Raw genomic sequence first — 26,931 nt, 5'->3', positions numbered from 1 at the left:
ACTGAAATTGTTGTGAATCCAGCATGCACATCCTTGCAGACATCACAGTGTTCACCTTTTTCATAAGTAGGTTTGTAGCCACTGGCTGGAGTGTTTTCCTTTGAAATGGGCCGCAGCCTCGATCCCATCACTGGATTTCGAGAATCAGGAGATATATTCCCACTAGAGCTTTCACCAGTAGACAGCCCATGGGAGGAGTGAGAAACTGAACTTGGGGTGAGCCTAACATTAGTATTACTCCTGTCAGCTGTGTCTGGATTTGAGATAAGTGGTGATTCTGCTGGACTGTTTTGAGAGGAGACAGATGATGATGCTGAAGAGGAGTGTGGAGATGATGAAGAGCCTGATGTGGAAACAGAGCCCATTCTTCTGTGCTGTACTGGATACACCCTATTAGGGAACCGCAAACCTTTTAGACGGCTTGCTACCACAGGAGAGCGGACCCGACCATTAGAAGCCAAAATAGGAACTCTTTGGGCAACTGAAGGAAGTGACTTTGAACTGCTACTGGTACTTTCATTTTCAAAGTTCTGGGTAGGTCTATGAGGTTCACTCACAGTTGTTGTTGTTGTGGTTTTAGGTGCAGCAGTTGAGGTGGCGTCTTTGTTTTGCTCTCTGCTTCCCTTGTAAAGATAATCATCTTCATGATCATTGCTAATTTTTACATCTTCATTATTACTGGGATTGTTGGAACTTATTGGAGCATTTGTGTCTTTATTCAGCACACTAGGTTTATTTGAGACAGGACTAACCTCCTGCTTTGAAGGGTATGTTGTGGGTGAAGTTTTATCACTAGTATCTTGTGAGCTCACAGCAGTAGAACGAGAAGGAAATCCTTTAATAATTGGCCTTCCTGCACCTATAGATGAGGCAGTCCTACTCCACGGTATTCTCCCGTCTTGTCTGCGACTCCCTGTAACTATCCTAGAATTTCGGTTTGGTAATGAAACGGCTGAACTTCTCCCTGTTGTAAAAGAGTTAGTCCTTGAAGAAGAAAGGGAAGTGGAACCATAACTATTGCTTTTCTCTTCTTTGTTATCATAATCTCCCTTTTGCACTGGTTGTTCCTCTTTAGTTGTGTCAGAATGGGTTTTTTTTGTTTCTTCAGTTGGTTGTTCATCCTTTGTGTCATCTAGCTCCGTGTCCTTGTGGTTGGTATCAAGCACCTCTGTTGTATCGTGACTGTTTATCGTGGTTCCTGTTGGCAGTGTTGATTGTGAAGAAGCAGATGATGATGATGATGGTGATGATGATGAATCAGGTTTGTGCTTTCCTGTTTGAAGTCTATGAGCTCTAGTTGAAATTCCAACTCTTCTTCCATTAGGGTACATGGCACTAGATCCTGAACTTGGGACTCGACCTGATGTGGAAGAAAACCTTCTTGTACCTGCTGCTGCTGATGATGGTAAGGAGGATGAAGGAGAAGAACCCGAAGAAGAAGATGATGAAGTAGATGCTGAGGAGGAGGAAGAGTAAGTTGGAGAAGAGATAGATGAGGATGATTCTGATTCTGATTCTTTCACTGATTCAGGCCTGGTTTCCTGAGGTGAGATCACTGAAGGCGTCCTGTCAGTGACACTTATCTGGTTGTATGAGCTCTTTTCCTCAGGATAGGAGACCGTTGTCAGGTTCTTTCTTGTAGCTGCAGACTCCTTGTTTTGCAAAGAATCTTCACTCCGCATTCTTGAACGAGAATTAGGCCTTCTTAATCTGCTAATATCAACAATTGAGGATGTGCGCGGGGTCCAAGAAGGACGTTTGGCATCAGATGTTTTAGGGACAGATTCAGATTTACTGGGTTTTGATTCTTTAGTGTCATGTGGATGTTTTGAATGTTCCTCTGTTTGTGGCGATGCATTATTACTGCTCTCTGGTTTTGTGTCCACAATAGCCTCATTTGCTCTAATGTCGTCTTCTGTTTGACTGTCTGTTGGCTTCTCTTCCTCATTTGTATCTTCTTCTCTATCTTTGGCATTAGTGGATGAAGAATGTGAGTTTGACCTTGAGCTAGAACCTCCGCTTCTGACTGAACCCCTCACAGAGGAGAAGATGCTGTGATAGGATCTTGTTTGAGAAAGAGGGCGTCCTCGTCTATTAGTGGGCGGTGTTTGAGTTGTGGTCTGAGTATCGAACTCTTCCATCTCATCTGGCTCCTGATTGTCTGATTCATTGTTTGAAGATGTCTTGGAGGCACTTTGACTTATCTTGTGGCTGTCTGCATTCCTTAAGTGAGTAGAGCTGGCTAGATACAAAATTAAGATACCAATCTTAACCAAGTTTCTGTAAAGCTGCTAAAGTTTATTGAGGAAAACATCTGTTGGGAATACTTACATGCAGGCATTGCAACAATAATAGCTTTAGTCTGTGGTCCTTGGCCCTTCCTATTGACTCCACGGATTTTGAAGATATAGCGGTCACCTGGCGTAAGTCCATCTATGGTAGCAGAGGTGGTGGTGCCACGGTATGTTACTGACTTTGCGCCAAAAGGTTTCATAGCAGGAGCATAGGAAAGGATGTATTCTGGAAGTAGATGTCAAATCAATCAGTACGGTCAATTTCATTTGGATACCATAGCTGAATATTTTCCAATGAACATTGGGAATACCCAGGATTGAACCAATAAATCTAGGCCAAGGATAACACACTAAAAATGAAAAGTTCCTTTTGCATGAACAGGAAACAGTTTGTGTTTTCCACATGTTCATTTGTGTTGGTTTAGCTTTACAGACTGGTGCTCTGCATGCCTGCTGGAGAAACTGTAATGCTGAAGGTTTATCAATTCCATATATTTTGGCACTGCACACAGATAGGTGGTTTCAGGGAAGACATATGGTCAAAAATTAGCAATGTTTTACTCTTCGAATGCTAAAGTCATATTCTGTTCTTTATGTAGGGCATATTCCAAAAGACATAGAAAGAGCTGACAGATATCTGTATAAAATATTATCAGAGTTAAAAATATTTTCTCCTATCCCAGCTAAATATGCAGATAAAACTATAAGTAAGGCAAGAGTATGTTGGGTGCACTGCATAATAAAAAAGTACATATATTTTTTCCTATGGTCAAAATGGATCTTACTGAATTGATAGCCTAGCTACCCTGTAGTATTACCTCTTATTCGCCCATTTGTTTGCTCAGGTGGATTCCAGGTGGCTGTGACAGCAGTACCTTTTCCTCGAAGTGGTTTTACTTGAAAATTTTCTGGAGGGCCAGAAGGAGCTGCAAAGACAAATGTGGGAGAAAGTAAAACTAGGACTGACAAACAAATAGTTATACAAACAACATGGAGCACTGTCTATTCTCTTGAACTTAATTTTTTTTTTCTGCCTGGAGATTTTTCAGATGGAAACAACAGTTTGTGTTTTCCATGGGAATGAGGTCATTCTGATCACTCCAAACAAAAATTCCACACAGCCAGTAAACAGTGACATTACTCTGAAATAGGGAGTTAGAACATGCATACATGGTTTCAAAAACTAAGGCAAGATTGTTTTGAGTTTTTGTGCATTTGTATGGGTGTGCGACACAATACAGACACCCTGTTGTTTATCCTTTGCTTCATTAACTATTTGTGTATTTTCTGACATGCAATAAAAGTGCAGATTGTAATTAAATTCACTTTAGTCTAAATAACCAGCATTTTAAATCTTTTAAACCACGTTCACGGAAAATAAAACTTCTAGTAACTCTAGTCAACTTGTAATGCTGAACACATCTCTGTTATAATACTATTAAGATTTTTTTAATCTGACATTGACCTTTTTAGTTAGTTTGCAGATAATTATATCAATAATAATAAATACTATCAGGATTTGTCTGCTCAGCTATGTAAACTAAGCAAAACATCTGGGTTAGAGATCAGAGAGAATAACAAACCTGATTCAGGGGTTCTCTGGAACACAGATGCACTCCATTTTCCCTTCTGATCTCTTTGCGAGATACAAATAGAGAACTCGTACATGCTGTCTGCAGAGAGCGTTTCAATTATGAGACGTCTCTGAGCTGTGTCCTTGTATTCCCATCGAGCAGATTCTCCTTTTTCTCTGTATTTCACAGTGTAATACCTGCACATACATTGATTCTAAAGTTGAAATATACAACATTGTTCCAAGGTTTGGGGTCACTATTCAGAAAGGACACAAAGTCATTCACAGTAATGACACAGACACGGTAAAGACATTCATAATTCCTCCAAAGATTCTAAAAAGGATTCCACAAAAACATTAAGCAGCACAAGTGCTTTAACACTGATGATAATGAAACATGTTTCTTGAGCACCATATATGCATATTACTATTAGAATGATAGTATTATAATGGCTGTTAAAAATCCAGATTTGCCATCACAGGAATTTAAAACATATTAAACGTAAATGTAAAATACATTCATTTTAAATTGTAATAACATCTCACAATATTCCACTTTTTACTGTATTTTTAATCAAATATATGCAGCCTTGGTAAGCATAAGAGACTTATCTTACCAACCTTTTGAACGGTAGTGTACAGTCGTGGCCAAAAGTTTTGAGCATTACATAAATATTAGTTTTCAAAAATGTTGCTGCTAAACTGCTTTTAGATCTTTGTTTCAGTTGTTTCTGTGATGTACTGAAATATAATTACAAGCACTTCATACGTTTCAAAGGCTTTTATCGACAATTACATGACATTTATGCAAAGAGTCAGTATTTGCAGTGTTGGCCCTTTTTTTTCAGGACCTCTGCAATTCGACTGGGCATGCTCTCAATCAACTTCTGGGCCAAATCCTGATTGATAGCAACCCATTCTTTCATAATAACTTCTTGGAGTTTGTCAGAATTAGTGGGTTTTTGTTTGTCCTGCCACCTCTTGAGGATTGACCACAAGTTCTCAATGGGATTAAGATCTGGGGAGTTTCCAGGCCATGTACCCAAAATTTCAACATTCTGGTCCCCGAGCCACTTAGTCACTTTTGCCTTATGGCACGGTGCTCCATCGTGCTGGAAAATGCATTGTTCTTCACTAAACTGTTGTTGGATTGTTGGAAGAAGTTGCTGTTGGAGGTTTTGGTACCATTCTTTATTCATGGCTGTGTTTTTGGGCAGAATTGTGAGTGAGCCCACTCCCTTGGATGAGAAGCAACCCCACACATGAATGGTGTCAGGATGCTTTACTGTTGGCATGACACAGGACTGATGGTAGCACTCACCTTTTCTTCTCCGGACAAGCCTTTTTCCAGATGCCCCAAACAATCGGAAAGGGGCTTCATAGGAGAATATGACTTTGCCAGCAGTCCATTCACTATACTTTCAGCAGAAGATCAATCTGTCCCTGATGTTTTTTTTGGAGAGAAGTGGCTTCTTTGCTGCCCTTCTTGACACCAGGCCATCTTCCAAAAGTCTTCGCCTCACTGTGCGTGCAGATGCGCTCACACCTGCCTGCTGCCATTCCTGAGCAAGCTCTGCACTGGTGGCACTCCGATCCCGCAGCTGAATCCTATTTAGGAGATCATCCTGGTGCTTGCTGGACTTTCTCGGACACCCTGAAGCCTTCTTTACAAGAATTGAACCTCTTTCCTTGAAGTTCTTGATGATCCTATAAATTGTTGATATAGGTGCAATCTTAGTAGCCATAATATCCTTGCCTGTGAAGCCATTTTTATGCAACGCAATGATGGCTGCACGCGTTTCTTTGCAGGTCACCATGGTTAACAATGGAAGAACAATGATTTCAAGCATCACCCTCCTTTTAACATGTCAAGTCTGCCATTCTAACCCAATCAGCCTGACATAATGATCTCCAGCCTTGTGCTCGTCAACATTCTCACCTGAATTAACAAGACGATTACTGAAATGATCTCAGCAGGTCCTTTAATGACAGCAATGAAATGCAGTGGAAAGGTTTTTTTGGGATTAAGTTAGTTTTCATGGCAAAGAAGGACTATGCAATTCATCTGATCACTGTTCCTAACATTCTGGAGTATATGCAAATTGCTATTATAAAAACTTAAGCAGCAACTTTTCCAATTTCCAATATTTATGTAATTCTCAAAACTTTTGGCCGCGACTGTATATAATGCAACCAACATTCCAATTGGCCCACCATTTTAAAAATGATATAATACATTTTTACCTGGATCCCTCTGGTTTTTCCTTCTTCTTTTCAACAAGTGGATCAACCCATGTGATAAGGACAGACTGAGGAGACAATACTCTAACTCTGATGTCTTCTACTTCATCCACAACTTCCGGCTCTGATGGAAAAGGATGACAAAGAATAAATATTAGGTTTGAGTCAAAATACTGAATATGGAGTGCTGGTTAGTCCCACTGTGATCTGTGATATACCTGGTGCTACTTTATTCATAGTGGCTGTGGTGATGGGTGCACTCCTCCCCTGGGCTCTGGGTGCCTGCAGTGATACCACATAGACGGACTCAGACGCTACGAACAGAAGGGGGATACCAGATACGGCCACGTATCATTACACATAACCTGCTATGGGACATACTGGAGACATGCAATTTGAGAATATCTGAACCTAGATTTAAAGACATACACTGTATTTCTGAAACAGTATTCCTATCAGCCTTTAAACATCCAGAGTTTTGTGCTTACCCAGTTTGTTCTTGTTAGCATTGCGCTGGTCTGCTTGGTGCTGGCTGAGGTCCACTCTGTGTTTGTTTTGGGGTCGCAGAGGGAGGCGTCCTACTTGATGAGGGGGTTCTGGTCCTGAGGATGACTGAGGGGCCCTCTCTTGTCCTAGTGCCGTCCTCTGAGTTGGGGGCCGTGGGTTAATCTGTGATGAAGTTATAGACACCATCCTGCCTAATGAAAGACAGACAGAGCAAATAATATTGGCTTCGGAGTTTAATAATCTGCTATTATTATAATTTTATGACTTTGGAGAAAATCGTTTTTTTTAAATGTGCTTTAGAAAGTGATCTGTGCACAACTAACTTGAATTTCATAGAAATGACTTCATTGTGATAACATTGTCCAATGTTTATTTTACATTATCAAACATGGTGGGTTCCATAAAGTCTGATATTTGGAATTCAAAATCGAATTTCGACACATATACAAAGTTTCATAATTTTGAATGATGTAATATATGAAATATGAAGAAATTCACAAGTTTGATGTTGACAATATTAACAGCTTTAGTAAAAAAGGTCAAATTTCCTTGCTTACACTGACACAAACAACATTTGTGAAGCAAAAAATACGTTTTTTTTCAGTTGAAAAAAAAGAATGAAGCATTTTCACAAGTGGTCTCTTTACTACTTTTAAATCCCATTATACTTCACAGAGGATGACTCATGTTTGCAGTCTCTTATAAAACAAAAACTCTGGCAGATAACAAAGACATGAAGATTTGCTGAAGTAAAGTTACAGGGCCACACAGTTTACAGTCATGTGCACTCTCACTTCCTCTCTCTTATTGCTTTGCTGTAATCCCCCAACTGACAGGACTTGGCAGGCGAATGAGACAGTCAGACAGTCTTCCTCCTCTCTTTCCTTCAACACACTGCTTCACGCGCATCTCTCCTTCTCTCACTCTGGTGTGCCGTACATCCCTGAGAGGATAATGAAAAACATTCCCTCTCTTTCTCAATCCGCCTGTCGTTTTTCACTTCTTTAATCATTCTCAGATGATCAGTTGTAGTCACACCTCCTCAGTCTGTGCATAACCAGTGTGGCGTTGAAAAGTTCAGTAATCAATCGATACAATGAACTTGTGAAGTTTCTTCTTAACAGGCATGCTACGCAACTTTTATGTATATGTTGGACCTTTAAAAAAAAAAAAGTACTTTTGTACAGTACTTTTGACTGTTGAGACTGTTGAGACACGCCTTCGCTTTTATTGACCCGTTATTGACCTTGAAAGTGAGGTGTTTGTGATGTAAGAGTTGGGGGAGGATGACACTAGTAGTGCAAATCTGCCCACCCTAGCTTTAATATAAATGTGCGTTCTTCATACTAGAAAGGTTTTTTAAAACTTTGAATAAACTTAACCAATTACTTAAAATGTTTCAGTGTTTAGAAGTGCTCCAAACACCACAGACTAAAAGCACCTGATGATCAAACAATCAAATCAATGGCAAATATTATGATGAAAGTTTAATATATTAAATGCAATCTACAAATAATTATATACCATTAAAATCATGATTCTGTAAAATGCAGGGCTTGGCAAACTATATGCCAGTTATAAGCAATTAAATATCATTTAACTTTTTTAATTGTACGCATATTAAAATTAGTGCTGGGCAACAATTAATCACTATTAATTGCATCCAAAATAAAAGTTTTTGTGTACATAATATATGTGTGTGTGCTGTGTATATTTATTATGTATATATAAATACACTCATATGCAAGTATATATTTAAGAAAAATATGTTTTTAAATATAAGTAAATATACACATGTAAACACATGTAAATATGTTCAAAATGTATACTGTACGTGTGTCTTTATAAATACATAATATAATATACACAGTACACACACACACACACACACATTTTATTAAAAAAACGTTTATTTTGGATGCGATTAATCGTGATTAATCATCAAAATTAAATTAATTAAAAATGAACCTACATAGTAAAACTGACCCGAAGACAGTTAGAAATAAATGTTTCAAAACTTTGTGAAGCAGTATTTTGAAAGCAGCGCTTCATAACTTCTATAAAGCGCTTCATATCCTTTATAGCTCTGCCTTTTGTGAGGATTTTGGCTAAATGCCTTGCGTGCATGATTAAAAACTGTCCTATGATTGCTCTGGCATCACTTACTCAATACTTAAGATCTACCAGAATTATTAACACTTAAGTTAAAAAATTTACTGAAATGATAGTAACTGCAATTCCTTTTCCTTTGTACACACAAACAGACACTTATTCCCACTTCCCATTCAGAGAGTCCAGCCAACACAGCTGAGACAGGCTCACATATCACAGGCCTTGAAACAGGGGTGAAACATAGTAGCTCACCCCTCTCTAACTCTTTCCCTTTCTTCTTGTTTTCACAGTGTCATTCTTCCAAGTTCATGTCTTGGATCCATGATGCCACATCGTTCTCTTTTCCCTCCCCTCAGGTCTGATTTGTTAGCTGATCACAAATTATCTCCATGAATTCTCTCTCTGTGGGAGGTTTCGGATGCGATAACAAGCTCCAGGTTGCAGGAACCAGACCAGAGTTACCATGTCCATGTGTGGACTCAGCTGGGCTACATGTGGACCTGTTCTTAAAGGTTAGTACCAATGATTTCTACAGCCAAAGTGATGACAAAGACATGATAGCACAACATTGGTGGCTGTGAAACAAAATTAAGCTTTTCCTGCCACATTTTTGCCACAGCCTGGTTACAAGCAAAATGACATAAAGCATATGTCTTTTGTTAACCCAGCGGCAAAGCCAGAGAAAAATTAGAGCAACACTATGGTAACATCATGACAATAGCAATAGCAAAGAACAAACATGGACTGGATAACATTATGGGAAAACCAAGGGAATAAAATAATAATGAAATGATTTCTGGAGATGTTAAGTGACCACAAACAGTATTTTTTTTTGCATTTCCAAACCGAACATTCAGCTGTATTGTCTATTTTAAGTTTGCAACTAAATCTATGTAGTCTATGTCAGAGGTGCAGTTAGCGTAGGATTAGCATATGGCACACAAAAGTGGAAACGCTTCAGGAATGTCGAAGTCGTTATCGGATTGGTTGAAATCTTTAGGATTTCCACGAGATGTGTGTGTCGTGTAACCCCCTCATGAAAGAAGAAAGCCGTTGTGTTTACAACTGTGACAACGAGTGCTTATCATGATCAAGTAAATGCTGGATTTTATGTGAAATATTTAAAATCGGCGGCATAGAATCTTTAAAATATCTCAGAGAGTTTTACACACCGGTCTGTTATTATGGCGACATTTCCATGCCGCGAAACGTGAGGATGAAAAAAAACGAGTTGTGATTGGTTGTTTGACATGTCAGTCAAACAGCCTCATGGGCGGGCCTTGGCCAATCAAATCTGCCATAGGTTCCAGACCTTTGTGCTACGCGAGACTAGTGTAGTATTTACTTTGAGTAAATCAAAACAATTTCAACTGCTAGTAAATTTCACAAATAATTACAAAGAAATGGCAAGTAACACATTGAAATAAACATGAAATTTTGAAGTAGAAAAACTGAATAATCTATTTTATTTACAACTTGCATTGTATGCTGGACCATAGATCACATGTAATTCAATCTGTGGTTTCTCCATTTTATGGATTTTCATCTCTTTTACTCTTGAGATTGTAAGAAACTAAAACAGTCTTCATTTGGTTTAAATCTGAGATTCCTTCTTCTCTTCAGAGGGCTTGCATGTACAGAGTTTGGCTTCAAGTGGGCTCAGTGGATTCATAAAGAAGAGAAATAAAAGCTTTGATTTAACAAATTCACAGCTGACAAACTGCCACTGTCTTTCCAGGAACTTGGGGTATCGGAGGTCTCTGGGATCCAAACACATGTCCGAGCTTTAAACCTTCTCAAGGGAGTAACAACATAGATGTTTTCCATACGCCTGCAAGTCTGAAATCTGTCATTTGCCATTAATGTACAGAAACAACTATATTTTGAAGTAGTTTGAAGTACAGCTTGCATTCCAATAAGGTTGGGTTTGACATAAAATTGTGTTCTCTTAACATTCTCCTCATAACTCTTTTATGTTTATCTTGAACCTGTTTGGTGGTACTCCTCATAAAATTGTTGTGCATCAGTAATAGGCTGGGGAAAGTATTGGGCCTACCTGGAGAGGATCTGTTGAAGGGCTCAACAGCAAAACCATCCAGTTTCACCCACTCTCCCCCTGGAGGAAAAAAAGAGCAATGTGGTTACACATAAGACAATATATTGATAACACTTATTGGTTAACACTTGATTTTTATCTTTGCTCAAAACACTCATAATTAAAAAAAATAATAATGATAATAATAAAACAGCATTTTATAAATGTAATAAAGTGATATTTAAAAAAAAACATTTTTTAATATAAATATTCTCAAAATACTTTTTTTCATCCTCTGTAATAGTATGTTGTTGGGCCTAAATTCTGTTGTAGTATGTGAAACAATTGATTTTAGTTTTTAGTATTTTATTTTTTAATTTAGTTTGATTAATACGGAGCCCCACACATGACATGCAAGAAAAAATAAATAAATTGTCCACTCGATTTACTAATTTGTTCCCTCGATGAAGTAAAACGTGTGCACATTTTACTAATTTGTTCTCTCGATTTATAAATCATGTACACAATTTAGCAAATCAAGGGAAAGAATTAGTCAGTCGTGCACATGATTTAGACTACTATTTTTTCCTTCATGCCTTGGCTCCGTAGATTAATTGTTTATCCTAATGAAATAAATTTGCTTATAATAAAGATAAAAAATAAAACATATGTGACCTTATCAACTATTTAATGCACTTTTTTTTCATAGCCACTTATTATGACTGAATTACTCAAAAAAAGCTGAATTGTATTACACATAAATGTGTAGCACATTTTGCAATCAAGCAACCAGCTAACGTTACCTTTAAAACGAGGAGCTGTAACAACACATATGTTTACAACTGCTAAAAAAAGCCAAGAACATTTATGATCTGTTTGCAGGATTATTAATGTGCATTTGTATTATGACAGATGCTTTGGGATAAATGTTGAGGGCCGTTCAGCCATATGCCCAGATCCTGTTTGTTGGAGAGGGACATGGACGTACTGACAAAATACTTTATGTGAAAAAATGTATGTGGCGTGTTTTGGACGAGTGACTGGCCACCACAACACAATGCTTAAGGCTCTTGACTCAAGCTCTGGATTGGATACAAAAACAATGACTGGCCACATAAATGCTCTATCTTTGGGGAATTCAATAGCAGCTGATGCCAGTTATTTGAAAAACAGAAGCGACCATATGTCCCCACACACTGCAGTCTACACATGAGTGTGTGTTAGCTATCCAGTCTGGTTTAATATTGTGAAATGAACAAAAAACATAGAGAGCATTAAAGTTATAACTACTTTCCTTGTAAAAACCATATAATAATGTGTGTTAGAGTCTAACGAGTCTAAATTAATGAGGCTAATAAAAGTGTAAATTTAGACATTTAATGAGATCCATGGAACACTCTCAGAAAAAAGGTACAAAAGCTGTCACTGGGGTGGTTTTTTTGTTTTTTGAAAGGTACTATTTAGGTACTAAAATGTGTACACTTTAGGTAATATGTACCTTTAAGGTATTTGTATGCACCCTTTAGGAGTAAGTACGTCATAAATGTGTACTTCTTGAAAAGATATCAAACCAGTGAGAACTTTTGTACTTTTTTTCTGAGAGTGTATACAGTGACCAGTAAAATTATGTTGAGCCACAGTTAAAAATAAGTGAAAGAAAGTTTTGTTGTGCTGTCTTCTATCTATCTTGAAATGTTTTAAATATATATATATATATATATATATATATATAATTATGCATTATTAGAATACTTTTTGAAGGATCATGTGACACTGACGACTGGGGTAGTGGCTGCTGAAAATTCAGCTTTTGCCATCACGGAATAAATACTAAATATTTATTTTTAATTGTAAAATATTTCACAGTATTACTGTTTTTACTGTATTTTCTGATCAAATAAATGCACCCTTAAACAATCTTACTGACCCCAAAAATTGGAACGGTAGTAGATTTAATATTTTATATTCTAATTAAAGTCGTATATTATGTATACAACACTGAGGGATTCCTGTTTTGTAATTCTTATAAGGATAAATACCCTAAAAGTAAAAAGTTTGGTGTCATGTCGTTCGAAACCTGTATGACTTCTGTAGAAAACAAAAGAAGTCTGAGGTCCAAACAACACTTGACCTCATTGAGGTTTATTGTACGGCCAAAAAACAGGGACGTTTTTCAAATGTGTTCTTCAAAAGCAAAGAAATGCCTATAGGTTTGGAATGACATAAGAGTGAATAAATGATGACAAACGTTTAGGCGAAGTTTAAAAGCATGCATATGTGTTCAAAAACAAGCATTTTCTGTGCATACTGTACTTTATCTATCCATGCACCAATGTACAACAGTGAGTCATAGAGAAACATGCAGATCTCTATCTACACACGCATGCAAGCACACACCTCCTGGAGTCTCTGCCCTGTAGACAGGTTTACTCATCCCATCCTTATTCTCTGCACTCATCTTGAGAAAATGCAGGACTCCAGGCTCTAAAACAACACAACATGCACATGAGAGCCTGACATAGTGCTCAAGTACTCACTGTGAGTCTCTAGCATTTCATTTAAAGAATGAATGATTTACACTCTTACCTACGTCCTCTAGTAACTCTGACCGTCTGTCCTTGTCGACAGTCATGAAGCGCAGTGACTTCATGGACTTCCCATAGCCAATGCTGTAGCTATCAACAGGCCGTCCATCCAGCTCGCTGGGGGAATCCCATGTGACCTTTAACCCCTTATCCACAGAGGTAAGCTTTACATTACGTGGTGGCAGTGGCTTAGAACCTGGGAGATAGTACAGCTGTTTTTCAATCACATTGCAATTGCAGTCTGATGAGTTTATTTTTGTTAAGAGAGCAGTTACAAAGTTCAGCAAATCACCAATTTACTATTAACTAGCTACTATTAAGTAAGGGATATTGTTACAAAATTATCAGGCACACAGAATGAAGCTGTCTTATATAACCTTGAAGGGTTTTATTTTGCATTAATGCCGGAATGCAGGAAATTGTCATAGGACAATGTCATTATGCATAAACATTTGACAGATTATATGACTGACCAGAATTAAGTATTTCAGAGGGCCATATATCAAGGGAAAATTAAACTAAATCATAAATTTAGCATTACTATTCCCTAAGTGGGAGTCGAAGTGTTTAATGTGCATGTGTTATATAAGCTTACTTTCTTATAGCTTGAACAAGAGCAATAAGGGCTACAACCTTCAGTTAATCAAACTGTAAAACTCGGTGTGAAGTTCTTTAGAGTGCTCAGGCTGTTTTTATAACCCTACTTAGAGTTGGAGTGAGCAAATCTCTCATCGCTGTGCCTGTTTACTGTACAACAGCATGATCCTGGCATAAAGCCCGGTGAGAGAGATCGATCTCTATCACTTATTTAAGTGTATACATGGACATATGCCTTTCGAGTCACTGCTTTATAATGTAAGATTGGCAATAGAACATCCCTTCACATAATTTGGAACCACATCACACGTCATTGCAATTACCGCAACTTGCGCACACACACAGGCCACCGAAACATCAAACCTCAGTCTTGGCCCGTAGAAAATTTATGATGTAGGGTGGGTTCACATTTTGATTAAATCAAGGCTTGTAAAACATAAGAATTAGATCTTTCTCCAAAAATAAACATTTTATACTGGAGGAAACTACTTGAGGCTCGTATTAGGGAGTGGACATCACCTAGATCAGTGGTTCTCAAATTTGGGTAATTCTGCAGTCAGTGGAAAAAAAGTATTATTAACTGTGATTAATTTTATGATTCCAGACATTTTAAGAACTGTTCCTCAGTTAATCAGTTAAAACAACAGTTTTCCGTTAGTAGAGATCATATTCTTTTTGTCTTTATTTTTATTTTTTACAACAAATTGTTTATAATCTTTTTTTTTTCTTTTTCTTTTAAGTTTGAAGTAATAGCAGGAAATGGCGTAATCTAACTTCATGACAGCTGTTAAAAAATAAACTAATTTTTAACTATTTTTTAACCCATTCTGACTGACGTGTCCAAGACCTTCACAATTTACTATCGCAATTCTGACATTTCGATGTAAGCCAGTTAGACTGATGACGTATTTCCATCAGCAGACTTTGCAAATCACTGTTCAATAAATCCCCAAAAAACTAATATTTAGAATAGCAAGGCATAAAATCAGATGTACATACTTCAAACAAATGTAAGATTGTTGGAACGTAAGAACTGCCCCAATGGCAGTCCTGAAACTCTTTGACGCTGACCCCAGGCCATTTATATTATCCATTCCTTTATTAGAAAGGTGAAAGTAAATGCCCTGTGATCCATTTTTTTATAAGCACCCATAGAAAGACCTGTAGGGCAAGCACCTGCTGCTCTGACATCATTTTCTCAATGAAAGCAGCAGACTCTCACAAACATACTATTTGCTTATTATTTTCATTCAGGTGACTGGATGACATTCAAACAAATGCAATAAGCATTTAGGGTGTATTATTATTAAGTCAACAAGAGCTTAGTGTTTTTACACAAACTTTTCAGCCTGAGCTACAAAATACCCAGGTGTTCCATCCATCTGATGACAGACAGTGCTTAAACATGTGAGTGACAGGTTGAGCGTGGGCATCGTGCCAACTACATGCTGGCGTCTTGTACCATAGCACACTCACTAATCGACAGATTGAGTTTCTGAACCTCCAGCCTTGCCTACGTCAATCAAAGACTTTCCGCAAATTCCTTGGTGAAAATCTGAGCAAGATTAAATTCCAGTAGCTGGTCAGGGCATGATTCTTCTCTTCCTCTCACTCTCTGGCAGAGCTCTTACCTGACAACACAAGCTCATTCTTACCGGAATAACAACAGACATGATGTTAAAGTCCAAGGTTGTGGAACAAAATCCTAAGACCCATTCTTTCCAATATATCTTTTATCTGTCAAGCAGATGTCTGGAATGGTTTTGAAGTCGGGCACCATTAAACAATCTAAAAATGTGTGTGTGTGTGTGTGTGTTTTTTTTTTTTTTTTTTTTTGGCCTGAAATCAGTAAAGCTAAGCAGCTGGTGGCTTAAGATTTAGTTGTGTTGGATGTATTCTGGTTTGTTGAAGATGGAGGGAAGAGGAAAGAGAAGAATACTGGATAATATGCAGCTGCTGATGGCAGTCCCAGGCTGCACTGGGTGACCTCATATAAAGAACATTTCCAAAACACTGAGAAAGAGCAAGTGAGAAAGAAAAAGGCCAATTGTAACGTGGCAGCTAAAACAGCTCAGTGAGGACTTAGCTACCACTTTTCTCATCCAAGATTCATCAGCTCCACTGCATTCTCCTCAGAATTAGGAGGGACAGGCAGAGTGAAAGTAAGATGTGAAGAGAGAGAAAATGTGGCTAAAATTGATTTGAAGAGCTGAAAATGAAAGAATGGCTAAACCATCTGTGCTTTTATACTCCCTGATGAACTTTTAAAGAGGTTAACTGTACTTCCTGTGCTGGCTCTAATTTGATAAATAACTTGCCGAGATATGCACTTACAGTCCATCTATCTATCTATCTATCTATCTATCTATCTATCTATCTATCTATCTATCTATCTATCTATCTATCTATCTATCTATCTATCTATCTATCTGTCTGTCTGTCTGTCTGTCTGTCTGTCTGTCTGTCTATCTGTCTGTCTGTCTGTCTGTCTGTCTGTCTGTCTGTCTATCTGTCTGTCTGTCTGTCTGTCTGTCTGTCTGTCTGTCTATCTATATATCTATCAGGGATCCAATTGGAAATCCAATTGGAAATTAAAATTGGGTCATATTTTGTAATATATGCATCATTCAAATATCTTATTTAACAGTTGGCTATACATAAGTTAATATTCTGTGTTCTTTGTGCACCTCTGGCAACCCCTTCTAAATTAGCTACAGAAATTAACTACAAAGTGACATCACCACCCACAGTTTAAGAACAGTAAGCATTACTGTTATAGAATATGTGTACTCTCTCTCTCTCTCTCTCTCTCTCTCTCTCCCTCTCTCTCTCTCTCACACACACACACACAGAGAGAGAGAGAGATATAGATGTCATACTTCTATAATTTTCTTTTTGAAACTGATTCAAATTGCAAAGGAAAAAATATAAAATAATAATAAATAAAACGACTTGTTATTGAAAAATGTTGAACGTTCTTTAAAAACTTAAAGCGAAGTGTGTACACTTTTTGAAGTTTGTGCACCTGCCTGTGGTTCAGCTATTCAATTAGACTACTGTCTCGCCCCATTATGCATTATAAGTGGTGCTAGAAATGTTTAATAAAGGTTTGGCACATGGTTTCTACGCACACTCTGATAAAACAAACAGAACGTAGACCTCCAGATTCTCAAAGCGTAGGTGATTAATTCAGTAGAGCGATCTGTCATAAGTGCTTATGAATAATAATCTTTACAGTACAAGATGGCAGTTGTACTAGACAAACTAGTTGGCTAACCTAGCCAAACTAACCTGGCAATTATACTAGACAAATATACTTAACGAATTATATATTTTTTAAAATAGTTCTAAATTTAAATTCTACACAATTCTAATAAAATACAAAGTTTGATTTTGTGAATTGCTATTTAAATAGAGATGAGCAGATTGACCTACCCGACAGTAGTGGGCTCTGGGTGCAAAGTGTGATCAGGAGCCCGAGAAGAGCTCGTGCCCGTGCAGAAGACATTGCAGACAGTGCTCCAGTATTACGGCGATCCGCTACACTGAGTGAAGGAAGGCTGTGGGATGCTCGGATGCTCAGTTGCCCGCTACCGTCAGTCTGTGCGCTCTTTCCCAGACGTTGTCTCCCTCTTCCGGGAATGAATGGTACTAGGGGCTAAACATATATTTTCAGAACAAGGCGATGGAAAATCTTTGGAAACATACTTCCTCTGATGTAGAACACACTTATCGTGCTCTGTTTATTCTTATAGCTTGTTTACCAAAACATCATTTTGTACTCGTGGTATAGGCTAATACTTCATAAGCGTAATTGTTTTATAACTAATGTGTTTAGTTAATATTGTTATTTATAATCATCTATAAAATTAGGGATAAGAAATTCTATATGCGTTCTCCACAATATTGTGCGAACTATACCTACAAGACGAGAAAATCAAAGCGCATGCGCGCAATTTGGAATTCGGCTACAAACTGAAGGCGCAATAAGGTGGGTTATACCACTGCAGTGTGCACTTAAAATTGTCCTGTAAATGCTTTTCCACACATATGTTAGAGCTGTTTTCTAATTGGTTAAACTCCCGTCTACTGCGATTCAATGTAGTCAGCATGTTTTTAATTATGCTATTTTTGCATAATTTTCATCTCAACATTTGAGTCCGTTTTCATTTCATTTTATTTTTTTATTTAATGTGTCTCAGCTGCTTCTCTGAAGTCATAACCCTCTAAAATAAATGATTTATAAAATAGGACTAATCTATGATTTTAAAGTGTAGGGTACCCATGCATTGCAAAGAACAAATAGCCAGTGGATCATTATTATTTCATATGATTAACTTTTAAAGATTATGTTATAAAGAGATTCTTATGGATGTATGCAACTACATAAATTATAATCTAAGAAGCAAAAAAAGGGCAACCCATTTTTCTTATTCATTTCTTTATTAAACACAATAAATGTAATTAGTGATCCCTTTGAGGCAGACTTGTTTGTGGTGGACATCATTAGACTTCATCAGACTGCTACTTCCATCTGATATGGCATGGTCTCTAATTAACTGACAAGAAGGAAAGAAAAGGAGACAATGTTTTAAAACAACAACAACAGCTCTGGTTTCGCTTGTACATAAATTCTTTATGACTCCAGAAACTACCCAGCAGCTAAATGTGAACATAACTGAACATAAAACCCCTAGAGACAGCAGAGCTCCAAGTGCAGTTAACCCTGAGTAATGCATCAGCAAATAAGAATCCATCACGAACAATCACTGGACAGCCATAGTCTCTGACAGTCTCAGGGGACCATGAATGAGGCAATTAGATCCGTGTGAGACGGAGGATTAAGAGAGAGAGAGAGAGAGAGAGAGAGAGAGAGAGAGAAGGAATAGTAGAACCCAAGACCAGTTTTTAGAGATTACACTCAAAATTAGCCCTATTTATTTTCTGTTAATTATAAACAATCAATTATTTAAACAATTATATATTTACATATTATATACAGAATGAATACACACAAACACATATATTCAAATGTTTCATACAGGCAGATACTGAAGATACTTAATTCTTGGTTTTCCACTTAAAATTGTTATTTTCATTAAAATGGTTGAGATGGCTTAGAAAAGTTCATTTCTTACATTCACTCTGGAGGGATCTTCTAAGCTCCCTTTTCTCTTTTTCTGGCATGACAAAGTAATTGACAGGCTGCACGGTGCCAGTCTTATCTTTGTAATTTTCCCTGTGCTTCTGTGACAACTGGGATAAAGAGAAGTCCAAAATATTCATGACTAATCAGTCAGACAAAAGAGAGCAGTTTAGAACATGATCACCAATCACACCTTAATTCTTTCTTACCACGCTGAAGTCCTGGATCTCCTTCTGCCTTTTGAAATCAATGTTGTACCGGACCCAGTAGGGTAAGATGCTGTCTTGGGTATGGGAGCTCAGAGGCACACTACTGTAAGAGCTTCTGCTAGAGGCCATCATTGCAGATCGGATGGTTTGGAAGTACTTTAAGGACGAATTGCCAAAAGTCTCCCCATACAGGAATTTATTAGTGGGAATGTGTCCACAGTACCTTTAAATGATGCAGCAAATGCACAATTAACAGTTGATTCAATATTGGTAATATCATTATATGATTAACCTGTACCAGTTTTAGAAATTAACCACAGTAAGGGTAAAAAATGCCAAAGAAATGGTAAAATTGTACGATTTTAATGGTAACAGCCATAATTAATTAAGTTTATTTAAATTCACTATCACTTAATTAATTTAACGTTATATATTTAACATTAAATGACAGCACACATTGTGTTCAATCTCCGTGAATGTCAAAACTTAACGTTAACCCTGAAAATCAATTGAAGGGGACATATATTCTGCCCTGCACACAAAATAAGAAATAAGCTGTTTTTACCCGGGCATCAGTGACGATGGGATGTAGGCTGTGTTGTTATGCGTAATGAGAGTACCATTTCCTCTGAAAGTCATGGCTGAGTAGATAATAATACTATGAATATTATCCGATCATAAGCTGCTGCGTGTCAAAGCTGACCTGCACCGTAGATAAGACAACAAAAGGTTGCCTGGCAACCATTTTTTTCGGTATTGACATTATACAGTCTATGGTATATACCAATCGTTTTTTTATTAATAGCTAATCTGTAAATTTAATTATATACAGAATATATAAAACTATGCTTCTGCTTCGAACAATAATCAATCTGGTAAGAAGCTTGTGGGGCGTTTTTGGTTTCTGCAAGAATTCGCCCAGTCCCCTGTGAAAGAGTTTTACTGTGTGCGACTGCCCCCTGCTGGCGTCATCCGTCATCAACATTGCGCTCGTGCGGAGCTGCGAGGCGCATCGCAGAGTGAAAAGAGAGTGTCGGAGCGGATCTGACGAGTGTACATGTGCGCATAGTAAAGCGAGAGAAAATGAAAGCTCTTTAATTATTAATTGCTCTTTTCATGTTATTGCGCACAGAGGATGGAGCTTGTACCATAAGAGGATTTTTCCGGTTTTAATGTAGCGAATAAAAGCAGTTAGGACATGATTTTATAAGACGTTATTCAGCGTTGTTCAAGATAGATCAGCGATTCTTGTGATAAAACATTTTTACTCTGTTTCAGGCTATTGATTTTTCTTCATTTTAAGTGGAAATGGCTTTAGTAGTCTACCTGAAGACTGTCACGGAGCTTCGTGGAAAGGGGGACCGCATCGCTAAAGTGACTTTCAGAGGTATAGAGGAATCATTTTTAATTTCCAGTGAATGTTTTAGTATATGTGCGTCTGTATATTAAGCATCTTGTGATATACGTATGTAGGTTTACTATTTATCCCATTTTATATATATTCATGCAGTGGTGTGTAACTTGATGGCTCTGATGAAAAGTTGTAGAAATACAATCCGCATGTCTTTATCAAAGAACATCGAGTTTTTTTTTTAAATATCGCTTTAGATTATTAAAAACTCCCTTGCTGGTAGATAGATAGTAACATTATTTCCTCATACACAAGCCTGATCTAGTTTCATTAATATGTAGGCTCTCAATTTTTACTGCATTAGCCTACTGTTTAATTCATTGTTAATTTCAAGCAAGGCGTTTTAATCAAATGGATAGCTCAGTAAGCTACTGGGATTCTTTTTCAAAAACTGTCTTCAAGGTCCCCAGAAGTATTAAAGATGGATAAAGTTGTGAATTGTGAAAAGTGAAACAAATTTGCTTAAACTTTTGGTTGTTTAATCTCATTAGGCTACATCTTGTCATGAGGCTTGCCTCAGCACTCCATTAGATTTCATGTTAGTTAAACGTGGCTTCAAAGACACTGAATATGGATGACAAGACATTTTTAGCCTGTTTCTCTCCTCTTTTTCTCTTTGTTTTATTATTATTTTTATTATTTTATATATCTGTATTGTGTATTTCAGCACCTTGGACAGTTGCTCAGTGTCAGTGTCATTTTTCATAAAATGCTCTCTGTGTATGTTTATAAGAGAGGGGTTAGGAGAAAAATACAGCCAGAGATACTGTATGTGTGGAGTTTTATGTGTTTCTAACATATAAAAAGGTAAATTACAGAATCGCCTTAGTTAAATGGAGCAGAAATGAGCTAGGACAAACAGCATTTTATTGCTAATAAAAAGAGAACGGAGTAAACATTTTCCATTTTTAATAGGAATCTTCTTACAGAAGGATGTTCTGAGAGAATTGATGTATAATGTGACGGTCTGCATTTTATGCAATTTGATTGAGACACTTCTAAAAATAAGCCATTTTGATGCATGGTCCTATTGTTATTTCCCCTCCACTTTCTCTGATGGCAATGACTATCAGCTCTCCTGCTACCCTTTCCTTCCTTCCCATTTTGGCCTTTTCCTAATCTTCAGCAGCCCAGTGTGCAGTGATTTAGGCTGTCTGGAGCGGAAGGGCTCTACTGAGCTGTGTCCTGTTTCTCTGTGGGTTGCATAACTTAGATTGAGTACCAAAGAGTGGATCTGAGAGCAATGAAAAATCCCAATAAAAATGTTTCATCAGAGATAGAAAATTGTGGAATGTATGAAAATATTGGCTTTCAGACTTTGAGATGTGAAAACGTTGGAATTTGAAAAGTCCTTGTGAAGACTGTACATCATTGAAAATACTGTTCAAGATTGTTTGGTTGCTTAGCAAGTTGCCCATCAATTTTTAAGTCATTGCCTAATTTATGCATGTTATATGAGCTTTTATCCATGTCTTGTTATTGTCACGGAGGAAAAGTGTTTTTAAATCTAGGTTGGGAGCCTTGTGATTTTTGCCCCTTATTTCTCTCTTTATTAAGACATCAGTACTGCACAATTCATAAACTCTTCCTCACCACAATTTTATAAATTCTTGTTTTTCTATTATGACTTTGAAGTAAAAAAAAAAATCCTCATCGGCTCAGCCTTTTGTGATCTACAGCTCTGTGTACATAGGGTAGATGTAAATGTTACCTAGGGAAAAAGCTCCTGTGAACAACAGCAGGCAGCAATGAGTTTGAAATGAGATGCTGTTTGTTTCTCTGAGACTAAGAGAATTTTGTTGTTTGTATTTTGAGATTATATAACTTATTTCATGGTTTGGTGCACAAGGGAATAATACAAAGTCTTTAAAGGGTTAGTTCACCCAATAATCAAAATTATGTAATTAATAACTCACCCTTGTGTCGTTTTAAACGGTTCGCGTTTCCAATACGCATTAATCCACAAATTACTTAAGATGTTAACTTTTTTAATGTGGCTGACACTCCCTCTGTGTTCAAACAAACCAATATCCCGGAATAATTCATTTACTCAAACAGTACACTGACTGAACTGCTGTGAAGAGAGAACTGATAATGAACGCCAAGCCGAGCCAGATATTGAACAAAAGACTGACTCATTCTCGAGTCAAGAACCGTTTCTGTCAGACGCGTCCAATTCGAGAACTGAGGAGCTGATGATACTGCATATGTGTGATTCAGCGTGAAGCAGACTGACACACAGAGCGTCTGAACCGAACTGATTCTTTTGGTGATTGATTCTGAACTGATTCTGTGCTCATTTTATGACCCCAGGTAAACCGAAAGCTTGAATCAAGGGCAATCATCGCCAATGACGCCATTACGTCGAGCGCAAAAGAACTGGTGAACCGTTTTCTTCAACCGGTTTATTGAATCGAACTGTCCGAAAGAACTACTGGTGATCCAAAAACCGATGCAACATGTTCTTGATTAGTGAACGAGTCAATCTTTCGTTTGTTATATGGCTCGGCTCGGTGTTCATCGAGTTGGTGGATGGTCGACGACTGAACAAGGTGGAGCCTGAGGGACAATGGAGCCTGGTGGAGCTGGTAGACTGATGGGCGACGGTGGAGATGAGGGAGCTAGGAGCCATGGTGGAGCTGACGGATTGACGGACTGAGGTGGAGTCATGGACTCTGAGGCTGAAAGTGGAGACAAGGGATCCTCCAGCCATGACACCGATAGAGACTGGCAGACCCACTGTTATCTCACCGCACAGACGGTGGGCTGAGGGTGAGCATAGGGACAGGGATTTGTGAGTGTCCGGGTTTTCAGGGATGGTGTGTGTTGTCCATACACACCAGACTGCCATTCCCAACACCGGGAGCACGGCAGAAGGAGGAACGACCTCTATGGTCGCAATAGGATCGGTAGAGTGTTCATAGGGTGGTGGGAGAAGATCGGGCATATCCACATATAAATCCAAGTTGAATTCCATAGGTTCCACTGAGTCCAGCGTCAGCTCACTCTCAGCAGTGGTGCAGTGGGCGAGGCTTTCTTCCAAACCCTCATGCACCCTCCCTTGCATCATCCAATGGTGCACTGTCATTTGCCGGCTCTTGCACCTGTTCAGACAGGTCAGGCTTAAGCTCTGTGGCGATCTTCAGCTGTCGCTATCTTTGGCAATGGCTAATCAGTCGCGTTGGGCTCTAGCTCTCCATCTGCTGTGGACTGTGGCTTAGGATCCACGCAGTGGGGTGATGGTACCCACTCCATAAAGGCGGCGAATGAGTCCCGAGGTCCACCTCCGGACAGCCATGCTCCAAACTCCTCATTCAGCCTCGCCAAGAAGAACATGCAGAGGCTGCTGTCTGGGTTGCTGGAGTGGTTGGCGAGCGCAAGGTCGCAGAGTGGACCTTGAGAGGCATCTCCTCCTGCTCCAGCAGTAGGGGGAGGACAACTGGATGATGTCCATGTTGAAAGAGGGGTAGGTGATCCTTTAAATAATCCATAAATGCAAAAATAAAAACTGAAAAAAAAGGAAATTATGCGGAGAGGAGGGGCGCCACAACTTTAACTGTTTCGTCGGGTATTTGGTCATGGTTTGGTGCACGAGGGAACGAACAAGGAGGAAGACGAAGTTAATAATACAAAGTCTTTAATAATCAACAGAGAGGTTAATCCACAGGGAAACATGTAGTTTCATGTAGCCAGACCATCAGACTGAAAGTCTGGAATTCATGGCAGCTTGCATTGGCCAAGGCCCACCCATGAGGACATTTGACTGACATGTCAAAAAACAATCACAGTTAAATCATCAAGTTTCGAGGTGTGGAAATGTTGCCACGATGACAGACCGGTGTGTAAAACTCTTGGACATATTTTAAAGATTATATGCCATTAACTTTAAATATTTCCTATACTTTTGAAAATCCAGCATTTAGTTGATCCTGATAAGAACTCGTCATCACAGTTGTAAACACAGTGGCTTTCTTCTTTCGTGAGGGGGTTTGGCACCACGATATCTTTGTTTCCAGGTGGAACGTTAAAGAATGCGACACACACATCTTGTGGAAATCCTGTAGAATTCAACGAATCCGATGACGACTTCGACACTCCTGAAGTGTTTCCACTTTTGTGTCCCATATGCATCAGATGTTTAGCCAACGGTCTGTGGGTGTGAGACTAGAACACACGTACACATTGATGATAAACTTAATAATAACTAACAAACTAGAACTCAAGTGACATGACCTAATATAGGGCAGATAACGAGGGGCTGACAGGTGAGCACAATGAGGTGATAAACTAATAATGAGAACAGGAACAACCAAATATGGATACAGAGGGCGAAACCACAATCAACAGTCCACAGGGGAGTGACAACTTATAACTTATTTAAAAATTATAATTCAGGGTAATTTTATTATTTAAGATCTTTTTGACGTGACCTGTACCAGTGCAATTGTTCAACACAGAATCAAGACAACAATAGACAAAGATATGACTATATAAAAATATAATGGCAAATCAAAACAAAAATGTATTTCTCTCTGCCATATGTGGTGAATTTGCATTGTAAAAATGGATGGCTATGAAGAGAATAGGAACAAACATTGTATTGAATTGTATTGTTCATTTGTTTTAGTATCAGTGGCCCTAAGTAATGATTGTTTATATATTTACCTTTCTTAAACATATCTACCAGTGTGCCTTAGCCATAAAGCATTAATTCATTGTTTGAGTGCAATACCTTTTGTGTTCAAGTGTTTGTGTAGGCTTGTGTATGTCTGCAAAAGTTGGTGTGTTGATGTATTTGTATTGACAGTTCTTGTTTGCTCAAGCGCACATTGACAACAAACAACAAGCACTGTTCTGTATTAGTAAGGTCTCTTGGTCAGAGACAGTGCAAGGGGTTAAAAATGAGTTTCTTGCTTTCCTTAATATCTATACCCCACCCTTCTATAAATCAGTTTCACACTTCATTGTTTTACTTTGTTGCATATATATATATATATATATATATATATATATATATATATATATATATACACTCACCTAAAGGATTTTTAGGAACACCATACTAATACTATACCATTGAGACAAGTCAGGATGGATCCATGCTTTCATGTTCTTTCCGCCAAATTCTAAGCCTACCATCTGAATGTCGCAGCAGATATTGAGACTCATCAGACAGTGTATTTTCAATCTTCTATTGTCCAATTTTGATGAGCCTGTGCGAATTGCCTCCGTTTCCTGTTCTTACTGACAGGAGTTCAGAGATGGTATTCTGCATACCTTGGTTATAACAAGTGGTTACTTGAGTTAGTATTGCCTTTCTATCATAGAAATTGTTGTGCGTGAAAATCCCAGTAGATCAGCAGTTTTTGAAATACTCAGACCAGCTCGTCTGGCACCAACAAACATTCCACGTTCAGAGTCACTTAAATCCCCTTTCCTACTCATTCTGATGCTCGGTTTGAACTTCAGCAAGTCGTCTTCACCACGTCTATAGTTGCTGCCATGTGATTGGCTGATTAGCGATTTGTGTTACCAAGCAATTGAATAGGTGTGCCTAATAAAGTGAGTTCAGTGACTAAAGTGAGTATATGTATGTATGTATGTATATATATATATATATATATATATATATATATATATATATATATATACTCTCTCACACACACACACACACACACACACACACACACACACACACACACACACACACACACACACAGATTTATAATATTTGACATTTAGTCTTTATTATATTACACAGTGTTTTTTATATATAACGCTGCTTTGATGCTATGCTCCATATTGACCTTTAACTTTTTTTTTCTCCATGCAGGTCTCTCCTTTTTCTCCCGGGTGCTTGAAAACTGCGAGGATGAAGCTCGGTTTGAGCAGGTCAGTATTTTCCCCTGCTATCTCTCCAGCTACTAACTCAAGAATGTTCAAGCGTGACATTAACACAGTGGACTTCAGTGCGTTGAAATATATATATATGCTACAAATTTGATTTATCTCTCCCCGAGAGAGCATGTGGTGAAGGAAACACTCAAACAATCAACCCATTCAACCGTGACCAAACACATCACATTTAGCCCCACTGAATCGTATTAATGCTATTTGCACAGACCCTCTGGCAAGCAACGCAGCAGTATGAAGTGGCTATAAGCTTGTGGGTAAACCAGACAAATTTCTATAAGGATAATACAGTTCTTCGAATGATCGCT

General features: G+C 38.2%; 3 protein-coding genes across 17 annotated transcripts in view; 1 reads left to right on the top strand and 2 right to left on the bottom strand.

The window, feature by feature from the left end:
- fndc1 (fibronectin type III domain containing 1) overlaps nt 1-18,023 on the bottom strand; it is a 34,013-nt gene extending 15,990 nt beyond the window's left edge. The window contains exons 1-11 of one of the 2 annotated variants that reach the window (XM_059512642.1): nt 17,380-18,023; nt 13,349-13,543; nt 13,160-13,246; nt 10,784-10,843; nt 6,597-6,806; nt 6,327-6,422; nt 6,112-6,232; nt 3,878-4,065; nt 3,113-3,220; nt 2,332-2,520; nt 56-2,242 (exon numbers count right to left, since the gene is read on the bottom strand). In XM_059512642.1, the coding sequence (XP_059368625.1) occupies nt 56-2,242; nt 2,332-2,520; nt 3,113-3,220; nt 3,878-4,065; nt 6,112-6,232; nt 6,327-6,422; nt 6,597-6,806; nt 10,784-10,843; nt 13,160-13,246; nt 13,349-13,543; nt 17,380-17,452 (3,514 nt within the window). In that variant the 5' untranslated portion in view covers nt 17,453-18,023. The remainder of the gene's footprint in view (nt 1-55; nt 2,243-2,331; nt 2,521-3,112; nt 3,221-3,877; nt 4,066-6,111; nt 6,233-6,326; nt 6,423-6,596; nt 6,807-10,783; nt 10,844-13,159; nt 13,247-13,348; nt 13,544-17,379) is intronic. The other variant, XM_059512643.1, reaches the window with a different exon arrangement.
- A 340-nt stretch (nt 18,024-18,363) lies between these two features.
- On the bottom strand, nt 18,364-20,174 carry cimip2c (ciliary microtubule inner protein 2C). The gene is made up of 4 exons (XM_059512666.1): nt 19,865-20,174; nt 19,300-19,522; nt 19,083-19,200; nt 18,364-18,503 (listed from the first exon to the last, which is right to left on the bottom strand). The coding sequence occupies exons 1-4, from the start codon at nt 19,936-19,938 to the stop codon at nt 18,496-18,498; spliced, it is 423 nt and encodes a 140-aa protein (XP_059368649.1). The 5' UTR covers nt 19,939-20,174; the 3' UTR covers nt 18,364-18,495.
- Nucleotides 20,175-20,312: 138 nt separating this feature from the next.
- otofa (otoferlin a) overlaps nt 20,313-26,931 on the top strand; it is a 70,376-nt gene continuing 63,757 nt past the window's right edge. For all 14 annotated transcript variants that reach the window (XM_059512639.1, XM_059512633.1, XM_059512638.1 and 11 more), the window contains exons 1-2: nt 20,313-20,686; nt 26,544-26,602. In XM_059512639.1, coding sequence (XP_059368622.1) covers nt 20,608-20,686; nt 26,544-26,602 — 138 coding nt within the window. In that variant the 5' untranslated portion in view covers nt 20,313-20,607. The remainder of the gene's footprint in view (nt 20,687-26,543; nt 26,603-26,931) is intronic.

Source organism: Carassius carassius, chromosome 27, assembly GCF_963082965.1.
Source record: "Carassius carassius chromosome 27, fCarCar2.1, whole genome shotgun sequence".
Taxonomy (NCBI): domain Eukaryota; kingdom Metazoa; phylum Chordata; class Actinopteri; order Cypriniformes; family Cyprinidae; genus Carassius; species Carassius carassius.
The sequence above is the reverse complement of the archived record's forward strand: the minus strand, read 5'-3'. Positions and strand labels throughout refer to the sequence as shown.